This window comes from Eptesicus fuscus, chromosome 6 (genome assembly GCF_027574615.1).
Source record: "Eptesicus fuscus isolate TK198812 chromosome 6, DD_ASM_mEF_20220401, whole genome shotgun sequence".
In the NCBI taxonomy this organism is placed as follows: Eukaryota; Metazoa; Chordata; class Mammalia; order Chiroptera; family Vespertilionidae; genus Eptesicus; species Eptesicus fuscus.
In genome coordinates this window covers 7,645,993-7,659,859 of record NC_072478.1, presented here as the reverse complement: position 1 = coordinate 7,659,859, position 13,867 = coordinate 7,645,993, and the positions used below count along the sequence as shown (strand labels likewise).

Sequence of the window (13,867 nt, the reverse complement as noted above, 5' to 3'; positions counted from 1 at the left end):
CTGTGAAGCAAGGCAGACTTGTGCTAGTGCCAGGTCTTGGGCCTTTTATTGGGACATGCTGATGCCAGTTGCAGTTTGTTTGAGAGATTTTAGCAAAGTCTGAGCCAGACAGGCCATTCATATGGAAAAGCTGCTACAAACGGCTTGGGTGGGGCTGCAAATTGGTTAGGGTGGGGTCTCAGGGAATCACCAGAGTTCAGCGAAGTGTGAGTCACGCTGATGGAAACTCAGATATGGCTGCCAGCCATCTCTGCAATGGGGTGGGCCCAGCACAGGAACAATGACCTCTGGAAGCACCCCCATCTGGGAGAAAGCCACCCCTGAGTTCCTGCTCCGATGCCAGACAATACAGTTCCTCCCCTTATGTGTTTGGGTCTCCCAAAGCCTCCCAGCGCTGGAGCTCAGAGGGATCAACTCTAAGTAAGTTTGTGTGCTGGCCCCTTAAAAGGAACATGTGGTTCTCCCGCAGCCTCCGTCTCACTCAGCCTGAAGTTACTGGACTTCTCTTCCCAGCTCTGGAACCTGGGGCTGGGGTTCTGGTTGCAGCTGGGATCCCCTGCTTCTCACTGGTGGCCTTCGCAGAGATGATCTCCCTCCAGATTAAAAAAAGTCACATGTGGGTGTCAGACCAGCCTGTTCCCCGTCTCTGCCCCTCTTACCAGTCTCGATGTGCTTTCTTCTTTACTTCTCTAGTTGTAGAACTTCCATTCAGCCAGCTTTCAGGTGGTTCTGAATGATGGTTGTTCTGTATTTTAGTTGTAATTTTGATGTCATTGTGGGAGGCAGAGAGTAGAGGTGTTTACCTATGCCACCATCTTGGTTCTCCCTGTCGTTGCCTGTATTTTTTTTTTTTTTCAAATTACACAAATTAATTTGTATTTAAATCACTTTTCCAAAGCACATTGTATGCAGAAGATCAACTGTACTATATAGTTATAGCTTCTTTTTATGTAGTATCCCCTCTCCATCACAGAAGAGTGTTACCAATAGCCAATAGCCTTCCATAATACTATGACAATTATCTCTGGGGCTTCAGAGATCATCGTTTCACTGGGTAACATTTTGGGGGAGTGGTGGCAAATGCACACACACATAATTGTCTCCCCATGAGGAAATGTATAAGCCAGAGAACCACAAATAGTGACTCTTTCATTCACATACTTAAAGAGTTTTCACTCAAAAGGCCTACTAGTAAATGGGAAATAACCTGATTTCCTGGTTTAGCTAAACAGTCATAGTTTATTCTTGTTTCCCCACATAATTTTAATAGTATAATCGCCTTCCCTCCTGTAAAAGTGTTCCAGTTTGGACAAAAAATTATATGGTAACCTTACTTAAACTAGGTATTATCTTTGTTATAGAACGTTAAGCTTTGGCTGTGAAGCCAACTAAATTAGGGTTGTAGTTTCCCCATAAAGATACGGTGGTCAGATTGGTTAAACCATCCTGCCTTTTCCCATATAGAAGAGTCACAAATCTGGCAATGTAAACAACATGAGGAGGGCTTTCAACAATGAAAGCATCAGCTCCGTACCTCTATATTTTTTTGAATTGGCTATTTATACAGCCTGCCACGATCATTTTGGAATAATGGGGAGTCTCTGGCCAGCCCCGAGGGATTTTAAATGCCACCAATAGTAATGAAAAAATTATCACATTTTTGTCTTATTTCTGGCTTCCAAAACAGAAAACGGAGGTAGAAGTTTGAATCAGGAGCTATTTATTTTTAAGTTAATAGTACAAAAGAAGGCCCTCTTTCCATCAAACTCCCCTCCCCACTACCAAGCCTAGAATTATTAGGAATGGCATCTCCTCAGAATGGAAAAGCTGGACACCAAGCATTCAACTAAAGTCCAGGGTCCCCTGTCACACTTCCCTCCCTAGCTCTTTCAAATAGCTAGCTCACTCTGTGAGAAAGTCAGTGGAGAGGCTACTGGGAATGGGGAGAGCTAAGTCAGTGTTCATCCGGGATAGCAATTTGCAAGGCAACAGATCTACTTACCCACACTCCAATAGCAGCGCCCTAACCCTGCGGGATGCCATGGATTCCACAGACCTGGTCTCATACCCCGCACTGTCCCAGCACATTCTGGGCATGTTTGCACATATTCTTGCCCCGCATTTCAATCTGAGGTAGCAGTTCTCTCAGTGTATCTCAGAGTTCAGTCTGCAGATGGCCTTATACCATAAGTATTCTAAGCACTGAAGAACATTATCATCCACCTTCGGGTTAAACTTGTTGGCCAACAGATGATGATTCTGAAGAATCCAATGAAGGTCTCCAATGCCATAAATACAGATAGACCGCTGGTGGGTTCCAGAGCAAGGTGCATAAGGTGCCCCCATGCTGATGTCTCCTTCATGGCCCCGCCACTTTACCAGCCTGGCAATGGCAGCCATGTCTGACATGTGAAACTTGGGCTGGTAGGGAACAGAGCCAGGCATCCATGGGGCACAATGAAGCGTGGCCCAGAGGTGTTCATCGGGGATATAATTATCTTGCCCACTCAATCAGTTGCCAGGCTTTGGGGTTCTTGAAGACCTGTTGGACAAAGCCTTGAGAAGCCACAATGTAGGCATTTCCCGTGAACATAGGTAAATTATTAGGCGGAGGGTCCTTCATCTTACATATACATACATGTTGGTTATGTATATTGTGTCTTTTACCTCATAGTGATATTGCCGGCAAGATATTTTGTACTCAGTAGGTATCTCAGACTCCATACTGTTCTTCCCATTCAACATCTTGAGGGCCAGGACCATCTTGGCATTGGTCTTTATAGGACAGTCTGTTCCGCATGTATTCAGGAAGTATTTCCATGGCCCTGAGCTCTGAAGAAAGTCTTCCATACAGTTTAGGTCCGCCTGCACCCTGGACCAGGAGGCATAAACTACCCGAACCAACTTCCTGGCCATGAAGACATTTGGGAAGCATGAAATAATTGTCCTGACTGCCTCTTTGAAAGTGTCTGGTGTCTTCTCATCCACGTGAACACAATATATGTTCTGAGGGGTATACACAGCTCTCAGCAGCCTTTCAAAGTTTTCAGTCTTCTCGTGGACCACCATAGAGTATGCAATAGGGAAGTCTAACTTTTCTTTGCTGAGTGGGTACGGTATGAACTTCCTTTTGGCTTTAAGGTACTCACCGTCTCTGGTCATATTGATGTAGTCAGTGTCTATGAAAGGCTCCTGCTTCTTGACCTCCACCCTGTCCAGGAGAGCCTCAATCACTGTTTCCTTGTCCCCTTGGATGATTTTAGAACAGTTGATGGATCTCCTTGCTGTCAACAGCAGGGACTTGTACAAGATATCTTTACAGTGCTTGCTTTGAAAATCTGTGGACTCCAGATCCAGGGAATCAAAGTCACATTTCAATCTGACAGAGAATCTCAGAGCAACAATGGCCAACAGCAAATAGCAGCCCAGGGTCCACAGGTTATGCTGCCAGCAGAGTTTCTTCCACCAAATCATCTTCATGGTATGGGAGATCAGTAGAGTTTGGGCACAGGGAAGGAAGAGGAGATTGGAATCCTTTAATAGCTTCTTTCCTATTTAGGGTAGATCTCTTGCCATGATTTGTTTCTATTTCCCAGAGAAGATTGGTTGGGTTCCATGGAAGCAGATGTGAAAACCATATCCCTTGATCTTCTTTTAACCCCTCCAAAATATACTTTCTGATATTCACAGGGCGTCCAAAAAACTGTCTCCGGCTCCTCAATTTTAGGTCACTGGTTTGTTATAAAAAGGATATAATTCAGAACAGCTAGATGGAAGAGATGCACAGGGAAAGGTATGTGGGAAGGGTCCCAACGTTTTCATGCCTGATCCAGGTGCGCCACTCTCCACACATCTCCAGAAGTTCATGAACCTGGAAGCTCTTGTAGCCCCATCCTCTTGGGCATTTATAGAAGCTTCATTACATGGTCACGATGGATAAAGTCACCAGCCTTTTTCCGTTGCCTGCATTTTTAGTGTTGAGATTCTCCTTGGTCTGGCATTAATTGTCATCCTGGCTAAGAAGACAGATTCTTGGGTTCATCTCTTTGGGCAAATTTCTGACCCTGCCAGCCTCAGGTCCTCCTCTGTGTCCTGGGGTGGTGATGCTTATCAATGCGAAAGGTGCACTGGGCCTGCTGCTTTCTGCTCCAGTTCTACCACATTTTTCAAGTAGAAGGCTTGCCTTCCCTATAGTATTAATCCACAGCAGTCTGTTCCAGGATTACCACACATTATCTTTGCTCTTTAGTGCAAGTATGTGAAGTCTTACTGTTTCTTATTTGTAAGTGTTATGTCTCCTTACCTGTATTACTCTGGTGTCTGAACTGTATTGTATCACCTAAAATATTCAGATCCTAAGGCTGATTCTTTCTCAGAATTGACACTTGTGCAAAACACTTGATGTTAGTACTCTTGAGTGAATATTGGCCAGCTTCTCAGTGGACTTCAGAGCTTCTGCCATGACATGCTATGCACATTCATCTATGAAATGTGAATTGGACAGATGGTTTCTGTGATCCCGCCAGCCCTGATATCTTTATAGATATTACTTCCTAGTACCATATTTTATTTTGCAATGATGACAGAGTTCTCACACTTAATATGGCAGACCTTTAGGCTTGTCCTAATTTCAGATATTAGTAATTAGCCCAGCTGGTGATCTGTACCAATGAGTACCAGGAGCCGGTTGGCATGTGTGTACATCTGAGATGAGTGGGCCTGCCCTTCCTGTGGTGAAGAGAAGTTCCAGGATGCACTAGTGAAGTACTTGAGTCGGATTAACATAGAAGTTACATTTATTTGTCCTGTGGTGGGATCGAGTTGTCTTGCTTTAACCTGGCACCTTAACTTTGTGTTCACTGGGCACATTCTTCCATCTTTTCTTTTCTTCATTGTCATGTTTGTGTGTATCTGTTTGTTTTTGTGGCTAGGTGCTGTCTGTAGCCAACTCTGATCAGATCGTGAAAACCAATTAGGCCAAATGGCAGATTTTGGACGAGACGATGTTCTAGCAGTCATATGAGAAATAATTAAAAAAAAAAATCCAGAGGAAGTTGTAGACTTTTCCCACTTCTAAACGATGAGCAGAGTTAGTTCTAGATATTTTGTAGGATTAAATATGATCATAATGTCACATGTAGCATATAGGACCTAGGTGCTCTTCTAAGTGCCTTTGATATATCAAATCAGTTAAACTTCACCACTGTGGTGCAGGATAAGGACAATTCTATCTCCACTTAGAGATCAGGAAATGGAGGCAGAGAGGCTAAGTAACTGACAAGGGGTCACATGCAAATGCTGCTGTTACTAGTGTGACAACTATGTGGTGGTGTGTCTTCTAACTGTGCTTCTGCCTAGGGCAGTGATGGGCAACCTTTTGAGCTTGGTGTGTCAAACTTCGCCAAAAAACTGAGCATAACTCGGGTAGTGTGTCACTTTGAGGAAAAAATATTATTTCGCAAATGTTTCATCCTTGGCATGTGGCCGCCTCAGTGACCACGTGTCATCAGAAATGGCTACGTGTGTCAGTGCTGACATGCGTGTCATAGGTTCTCCATCACTGGCCTAGGGCAATGATTTCAGATGTTTGTGAAATTGTAGCATCCAGTTGAAATTCAGTTCTGGTATACCTTTTATATGTACATTTTAATTTCATATTAGCACTTTTTAATACAGTTTATATTGCTAAACATTCAGTAAACCTTTTATTGAAGTATTAATGCAAAATAATGAATAAATCACAAGGATAGAAAATGCACAATTTTGAATTATTACAAAATGAGTACACCCAGGACAAGAAGTAGAACATCACCAGCCACAGAGGCACCTATATATAGGCTCCCTGCTGTCTACCCAATTGTAACCAGCATTCTGACTTTCTGTTTCTGAACTTTTCATATGCTTTATTTATTTATTTTATTTTTTATTTTTATTTCAGAGAGGAAGAGAGAAGGAGACAGAGATAAAAACATCAATACTGAGAGAGAATCATCAGTTGGCTGCCTCTTGAAAGACCCACACTGGGAATTGAGCCTGCAACCCAGGCCCTGATCAGGAATCGAACTGTGACCTCCTGGTTTATAGGTTGACGCTCAATCACTGAGCTATGCCGGCCATCAATATGCTTATTTTTAAAGTGAATCAAAATTTGGGGAAAGCTTTAGTATTCCTTTAAGTCCAATAGAAATATCCTAAGGTGTTATGAATTGAGTGTGTTTCTGGAGTTTGCTTCCTAAATATTTAGTTTTATTTGAGACTAGAGGCCCAGTGCATGAATTCGTGCACCAGTGGGGTCCCTCAGCCTGGCCTGCAGTTTCAGGCCAAAACCATCTCTCCGACATCCCCCGAGGCGTCCCAGATTGCGAGAGGGCACAGGCCAGGCCAAGGGACCTCTCCGGTGCACAATCAGGGCCAGGGAGAGATGTGGGAGGTTGACCAGCCAGGGAGGGACCGCAGAAGGGCTCTAGGGTGTGTCTGGCCCATCTGATCGGCTGGACCCCAGCAGCAAGCTACCCTACCGGTCGGAGCGTCTGTCTGCTAGTGGTCAGTGCCCATCATAGCGAGCCGTTGAGTGGCCCAAGCATATCATTAGCATATTGTGCTTTGATTGGTTGAATGGCTTACTGGTCAACTGGACATTTAGCATATTAGGCTTTTATTATATAGAATTCTGGTGTGAAGAACCCATACCCTGAATAGAATGATCTTTTTTGGTGTACATCACTGTCAGTAACTATGAAGAATGGGAGACTGGCAGGCTAGCAGTGACCCTGCCACAGTTTTTCTAGATGTGTCAGCAAATAGGGACTCTGGTCAGAGAGAAAGGGCCTGTTATGCATGGTACAGTAGGCTTTATGTGCATCTGTTTCCCTGTGCCCCAGGTTTTCCGGGCTTCAGTACGTGCTGCACACAGTGTGGGTTTGTGTCACAGCAAGGAACCCTCTAAATTTGTAAGGGGGCTGCTAACAAACCTTTCTAACCCTTGTTTCCAAGAAGACAGTATCCTGTTATCCAGGTCAACCAGAAGGGAGACACCATCTACAGCTGTGAGAAAGATAGTCTGGGATAGACCCTGATACCAGATGTGGAGAAATACCATGGAGATTGCCTCTCAATAATGTCCACCTCTTGTTTCTGTATCATCTTGGCCTTGAGAGTATTCCCATTTCACTCCATCAGCCACTCTGGTTAATTTGACTGGGACCAGATCTGTGCAGTTTGTATAACAGTATCAAGGCTGCCATCAGTAGGGCTCTAAACAGCAGGATGAAGCTAGCCTGCAACATTGATCTCAGCCAGGCTGAGGGTCCTCACTGGACAAACAGTATAAACCATGAGTTTCTATTCCATTCATTTAGTCACAAATGAACAAAATACCTGTCCTCTGAGAGCTTACAGTCAAATAAGTGGTCATTCTGCCTCATACAGGTGTAGTGAGTGTGCCAGGTCTACACAGCCTTATGAGGGGTGGGGGCAGGGAGAGGTAAGGGCTGGGTGGATTAGGCTCTCCCACTCTAGAGAGATTGTGGTGGCAGTGCAGGATGCTTTGGGGTGGCAGATGCCAAAGGCAGGAGGCCTATTAGACTGTTGCTATAGTTCTGATCATGTCTGCAGCCCTATGAACTTTGGGGTTTCATTTGTGTTAACTGCCTTTGTATTTGATGATACGTTGCCTTTCTCAAATTACTGTTTCTTCATAATTAGGAATCAATTCCACACAAGTTCTTTAGGTGTAGGTTCTACCTTTTTTGTTGTCAGGCCTTGTGTTGCCTGATGTGGTGTCTGTACAATTACACTGAAGAGTCTGGGTCTTTAGAATGTAGCCCAGTGAGGAAATCCATAGATTTCCACTGGGTTCTAAGCTCCAGGAGCCTGGGACTATGTCAGTGTCATTTCTCTTGTCCTTGCAGTCCAGTGTGGTGTGGTGGCTAAAACTTGTTGACCAGATGCAGAGAATCCCTTTGGCCTCTAGCCAGACCGAGGAAGCCCACACTTGTTAGCATTTTAAGAGATAATATTAGTGATTTGTTCTCATTTTTATAAGTGAAATTGTATTATCATTGAAGAGTGTGTATGTGAGAGACAGAGAGAAGTGGAAGATGTGCAGTATTGCAGGTGGACCTCTAATTAGAAGGCCTAGCTCTAGCCATGTCAATGTCATGTCCTTGTGGTTTGACCTTGTACAGCAAGCATGTCAAACTCAAAGGCTAACATGGGCCAAATAAACAAGGTTTAAGTTTATGTGGGCCACAAAAAAAAAGCTTCAATTTTCATAGAAACATAGATTTATTTCAATAGAGACATGCTGAATACAAAGGGCTGAAATAAATGAGTAATTGTTAACATAAAATAATAGAACGTATTAATAAAAATTAATATTTTTTCTTGAACATTAACTTACCAGACACTGAATAACTGCACAAATTAATAAATGTAACGCAAATAAACCTATTTTTCTTGTTCTCTGCAAGTTAAATATTTCCTGTTGCACACACCAAACAAGTCAGTCCAATACTGATGACATGGCAATGGGATGCTAAAATATTCACTGCTAGTATTAGTGGAGAGAAATGGTGCACAGGCATGTAAGGGAAATGAATGCAACATGATTATAGTAATCAGTCATTAGTGAATGTTGTAGTTGGTTATTAATTATGTATAACAGGATATTGTAAAAATTAACTTATGAAATTTTTTATTAAAACATTTCTTACATACCGTTATATTGGCTGGGCTGCAAAAATATTCGTTGTGGATTGCATGTGGCCTCTAGGCCGCAAGTTTAACATGTTTGTTGTACAGGGTCCTCATTCTTTCATGGCCTTGTATTCTTCATCTGTATGACAGGGTTAGGCTAAATGCTCTATAAGGGTTGTTTCAAATCCGTCATGACTTTTCAAACTGCATTGATAACTGCTAATTATGGATAAAACTATCCTATACTAGAGGCCCGGGGCACGAAATTTGTGCACGGGGGTGTGTGTGTCCCTCAGCCCAGCCTGCACCCTCTCCAATCTGGGACATCCCTCTCACAATCCAGGACTGCTGGCTCCCAACCGCTTGCCTGCCTGCCTGCCAGCCTGATCACCCCATAACCATTCCCTGCCAGCCCGGTCACCCCTAACTGCCCTCCCCTGCTGGCCTGGTCGCCCCTAACTGCCCTCTCCTGCAGGCCTGGTCATCCCCAACTGCCCTCCCCTGCAGGCCTGGCATCCCCAACTGCCCTCTGCTGCAGGCCTGGTCACCCCCAACTGCCCTCCCCTGTAGGCCTGGTTGCCCCTAACTGTCCTCCCCTGCTGGCCTTGTCGCCCCCAAATGCCCTCCCCTGTAGGCTTGGTGCGCCTAACTGCCCTCCCTTGCAGGCCCGGTCATTCCTAACTGCCACCCCCCTGCAGGCCTGATTACCTCCAACTGCCCTCCCTTTCAGGCCTGGTCCCTCCCAACTGCCCTCCCCTGCTGGCCTGATTGCCCACAACTGCCCTTCCCTGCCGGCCATCTTGTGGCGGCAATCTTGTGTCCAAGTGGGGGTGGTCATCTTGTGTGTTGGAGTGATGGTCAATTTGCCTATTACCGCTTTATTATATAGATAATAAAAGCTTAATATGCAAATTGCCCCCTTGACCGGGAGTTCGACCACTCCCTATGACGTGCGCTGACCAACAGGGAGTGGTGTGAAACATGGCGGGTGTTGGCGACACGGCACTGGCAGCGAGTGGCAGTGGAGGCATTGTCGGCCCCAATGGGCCCCGACGAGAGAGGGACTGTGGCGGGCTGGTGGAGCAGGTGAGCGGGCGGCGCCAGGCCAAGGCGGGTGCAAGCAGGGCCTGATTGCCCCACAGATGACCAGCAGTGTTGGCGGGGGGCCTGATGACTCAGGCAGAGGGGAGTACATGGTGACCTGGGGGCCCAGGTGCTGCCCAGGGCCCAGAGGTCAGCTGGGACCTGTCCTTCCATGCCAGATGCTCGTGCTTGATTGCTGGCCATGCCTAGGGACCACACCTGTGCACGAATTTCGTGCACCGGGCCTCTAGTAAAACTATAAGTATACACATATCACTCCATGATTGTATGGAACTCTATAAAAACTATTTGGGGTTATAAGAGTGGAAAAGTTTGTCAGATTATTTTCTCTGTGATCACTTTTTGGCTTTTTGGCTAAGATAAAGTGTAGTATCTGTTCTGATCAGTTTAATATTTTCTCTGTGAAATTGAGTTTATAAAAATTTCAAATGGAGACTCTTCATTAGCTTAGAAACTTGTAAAGAATGTGTAGTGATAGAGGTTATCACACCTCTTGGCATAGTGGTTTCCAGCAGTTTTCTTCTTTCAGTTACATCAGCTCTGGACTCTGGTCTGAGTGGGGGGTGCTCTGGTGGACATAGAGCTCAGGGACCCTGGGGCTTTAGGAAGAACACAAGTCTGAGATGTGGCCATGTCCTCTCTGCTAAGTAGGACAAAGACTTCGTCTTGCCTATCACATGTGGGCTGAGAGCTCTTGCTAGGCAAGGACCCTGTTAATGTGCTGGTGTCTTAGGTTTGTTCTGAATCCAAACCATTCCCTCACCGTTGATGTCCTAGTGTCTCTAGGTCAAGTGTGATGACACATTTTAGCCTGACATACCCACTAATTTGTCCCTTTTCCTTTAGAGCAGAGAGTGGTCTTGGCCTTGGTGGAGACTGACCCAGGAACCAGATGAGCAGAGACCTCTGTGTCCACACCTGGCCATGCTCCTATTATTTGGAACTTGAGAAGCGATGGGTTCCTGGAAAACTTCGGTTAACTCCACTCTCACTAAAATTTCTGACTGATAAAACTGGAGACTTTCTTGTCAGCTTTCCTCTTGCTGATATAATTGAGATCAAGAAAGAAGCTTCTCTTTTTATCTTCAGTTCTGTCACCATCCTGGAAAAGGACCATGTCAAGCACTGGTTCAGTTCCTTGCAGCCTAGTCGGAATGTTGTTTTCCATATCATCGAACACTTCTGGAGAGAGTTGCTACTGTCTCAGCCAGGAGCTGCTGTGGAGGCGTCATCCTCCAGCATGACCAAGGGGAAGGAGCTGACTGGTCTGATGGCCTGTTCCCAGAAGCGTCTAGAAGATGCAGCCAGAGTCCTACACTACCAGGGTGAGCAGCTGGACAGCATAACAAGCAGCCTGGACAATATGGAGTCTGACCTGGATGTGGCTGACAGGTAGAGAAAAGTACTGCAGCCTTAAGCTGCTCTTTTGGTGTCTTTCATATCCTATATTTAAACCTACCAGACCTGAGGCCCTGAACCTAACTGTCCCCTATACCTGGGCTCCAGAGCATTAAAGAGAAAAAATCAACATGATACAGAAAAATGTTAGTTACATGCAAACAAGTGGTTAGAATAAGATGGAACTTGGAGACATTGTAGAAAATAGGTACTAGGCAAAATACCAAAAATTAGGTACAGCGGTATAGCGGCAGATTTGGAAATTACCGAAAAATCGGTACAGCGGTCTGGTAGGGTTAATACACATTCAGAAAACATGGGTTGTTCCTGCTGTGGACAGTTATGCTGGGCTGGATGCTCTGGGCAAACAGACAGTAAAAGAACTATTGCCAGATTTAGTGTAAGTCTTTAATGAGGATACCGTATTCAATCACCAGATAAGCCAAGAAGAGAGGGAAACTGAGTCTGAGAGGCCAAAGAATTTGTTTGAGATCACACACACTAAGTTTGTTAACATAGTTTAGTTTTTTAGTAGCTTATTTTTTTATATAGCTGTGGAGCAGCCAGCTTTTAACAGAAGCATTTTGGCTCCAGAAGTTACCACCTGAGCTGCTGGACCAGCAACGCTCAAAACTTGGGTCTTGGGGCCCTTCTACTCTCTTAAAAATTGAGGCCCCAAAGAGCTTTTATTTCTGTGGGTTATGTTCTATTAACTATGTTTTTTAAAACTAAAAAATTAAAAATATTGTTTAAAGAGTAAAATAATAAACTCATGACTTAGTAATGTGACATTTAAAAAATAATATTTTTACATTATTATTACAAAACTTGTGCACAGGTAGGGTCCCTAGGCCTGGCCGCTGATCAGGGCCGATCTGTGGGGTGCCTGGAGGGGCGATCTGGGGCCTCCGCTAGCACCAGCCTTGGCTGCCCTGGGGTCTGTGGGCTGGGGGCAGCTCCTGTGTTGAGTGTCTGCCCCCTGGTGGTTGTTCCGCCGTTTGGATTATCCTATATAATAAAAGCCTAATGTGCAAATTGGACCCTCGGGTGGTTGTTTGACTGGGAGTTCGACCGGGAGACCGGGAGTTCGACTGCTCGCTATGACAAGTGCTGACTACCAGGGGGTGGTGTGGAACATGGTGGGTGTCGGTGACACGGCGCTGACAGCGGGAGGCAGTGGAGGTGCTGCCGGCCCCGATGGGCCCCAATGAGAGCGGGACCGTGGGGGGATGGTGGAGCAGGTGAGTGGGCGGTGTCAGGCCAAGGCGGGTGCGAGCGGGGGCCCAATCAACCTGCCCATTGTCCCACAGATGGTGACCAGTGGCAGTGGTGGGAGCGGGGCCGCCACCAGCTCCCAGGCTCTGAGGGAACCAGGTGCGGGGCTCGGCCCCAACCAATCATCCCACAGGCGGGATGGTGCAGCAGGTGATGGGGCAGTGCTAGGCCAAGGCGGGGTGCCAGGTGTAGCTGCGAGGCTGGGGGTACGAGTTGGGGCCCAATCTCCGCAGGCCACCCCAAGGTACCCCACCCTTGCACCATGCTTCTAATATATATATACTGAGTGGCCAGATTATTATGATCTCTCAATGCATAATAATCTGGCCACTCAGTGTATATATATATATTAGAGGCCCGGTGCATGAATTTGTGCATGGGTGGGGTCCGGCCAGCCTGGCCAAGGGGAGGGAACATGGGCGGTTGGCCAGCCTGCCTGCTGGTCGAACTCCTGGTGGAGGGGACAATTTGCATATTAGCCTTTTATTATATAGAATATACACTGAGTGGCCAGATAATTATGCGTTCAGAGATCATAATAATCTGGCCACTCTGTGAGTGTGTGTGTGTGTGTGTGTGTGTATGTATACCTAAGCGACTATATATATATATATATATATATATATATACCTAAGCGACCGAATGACCGAACAACCAGTCGATCAGTCGCTATGATGCGAGCTGCCTCCTGGTGGTCAGTGTGTTCCCACAGCAGTAGTGCCGCTCAGCTGACCATTGGGTGCCAGATGACAGCTGGCAAGCGCTGTGGCGGCGTGAGCCTCTCCTGCCTCCGTGGCAGCGCTACTGAACAGCGGTGGCGGCAGGTGCCCAGGCCGAGCTTGGGCTCCTCCCCAGCCACCTGCTGCTTCCGGCACTACTACATCCCCCGAGGGGTCCCAGATTTTGAGAGGGCATAGGCCAGGCTAAGGGACCCCACCAGTGCACGAATCCATGCACCAGGCCTCCAGTATCCTATCTAATAAAGAGGGAATATGCAAATTGACCATCACACCATCACAAAGATGGCGGTGCCCACAGCGTAGGTGAGGTTTCCATAACACAAGATGGCTGCGCCCACAGTGGAGGCCGAGTTCCCATAATGAGCCTTAAGGAGCAATCAGCAGGGACCTGAGGCTGCATGGCGCTGGGCTGGGTCAGATGACCTGAACCTGCACCCCCTGCCTGGTGGGGCTTGTCAGGGGACCTCAGGCCATGACCCCCACCCCGGCGCTGGGGACCTGAGGCTGTGCTCCCCGCCTAGCACCAGGCCAGGGGATCTGAGGCTCTGCTATCCTCCCAGCGGGGCTTGACAGGGTACCTGACGTTGAGCCCCACACGAGGTGGGGCTTGATGGGGGACCTGAGGTTGGGCCCCCCTCCTGGCGCCGGGCCGG

General features: G+C 46.6%; 2 protein-coding genes and 1 pseudogene across 5 annotated transcripts in view; 2 read left to right on the top strand and 1 right to left on the bottom strand.

Annotated features, from left to right (window-relative positions):
• The window catches only part of SNAP47 (synaptosome associated protein 47), a 95,645-nt gene that overhangs the window by 12,920 nt on the left and 68,858 nt on the right, over positions 1-13,867 (top strand). For 3 of the 4 annotated variants that reach the window (XM_054717164.1, XM_054717162.1, XM_054717165.1), the window contains exon 2: positions 10,648-11,193. In XM_054717164.1, coding sequence (XP_054573139.1) covers positions 10,694-11,193 — 500 coding nt within the window. In that variant the 5' untranslated portion in view covers positions 10,648-10,693. The remainder of the gene's footprint in view (positions 1-10,647; positions 11,194-13,867) is intronic. The other variant, XM_054717163.1, reaches the window with a different exon arrangement.
• On the bottom strand, positions 2,146-3,480 carry LOC103295111 (beta-1,3-galactosyl-O-glycosyl-glycoprotein beta-1,6-N-acetylglucosaminyltransferase 3-like). The gene is given in 3 exon segments (XM_008151539.3): positions 2,146-2,503; positions 2,505-2,635; positions 2,638-3,480. Coding segments are annotated over 3 exon segments (1,332 nt in total).
• On the top strand, positions 10,136-10,242 carry LOC114235139 (U2 spliceosomal RNA; annotated as a pseudogene).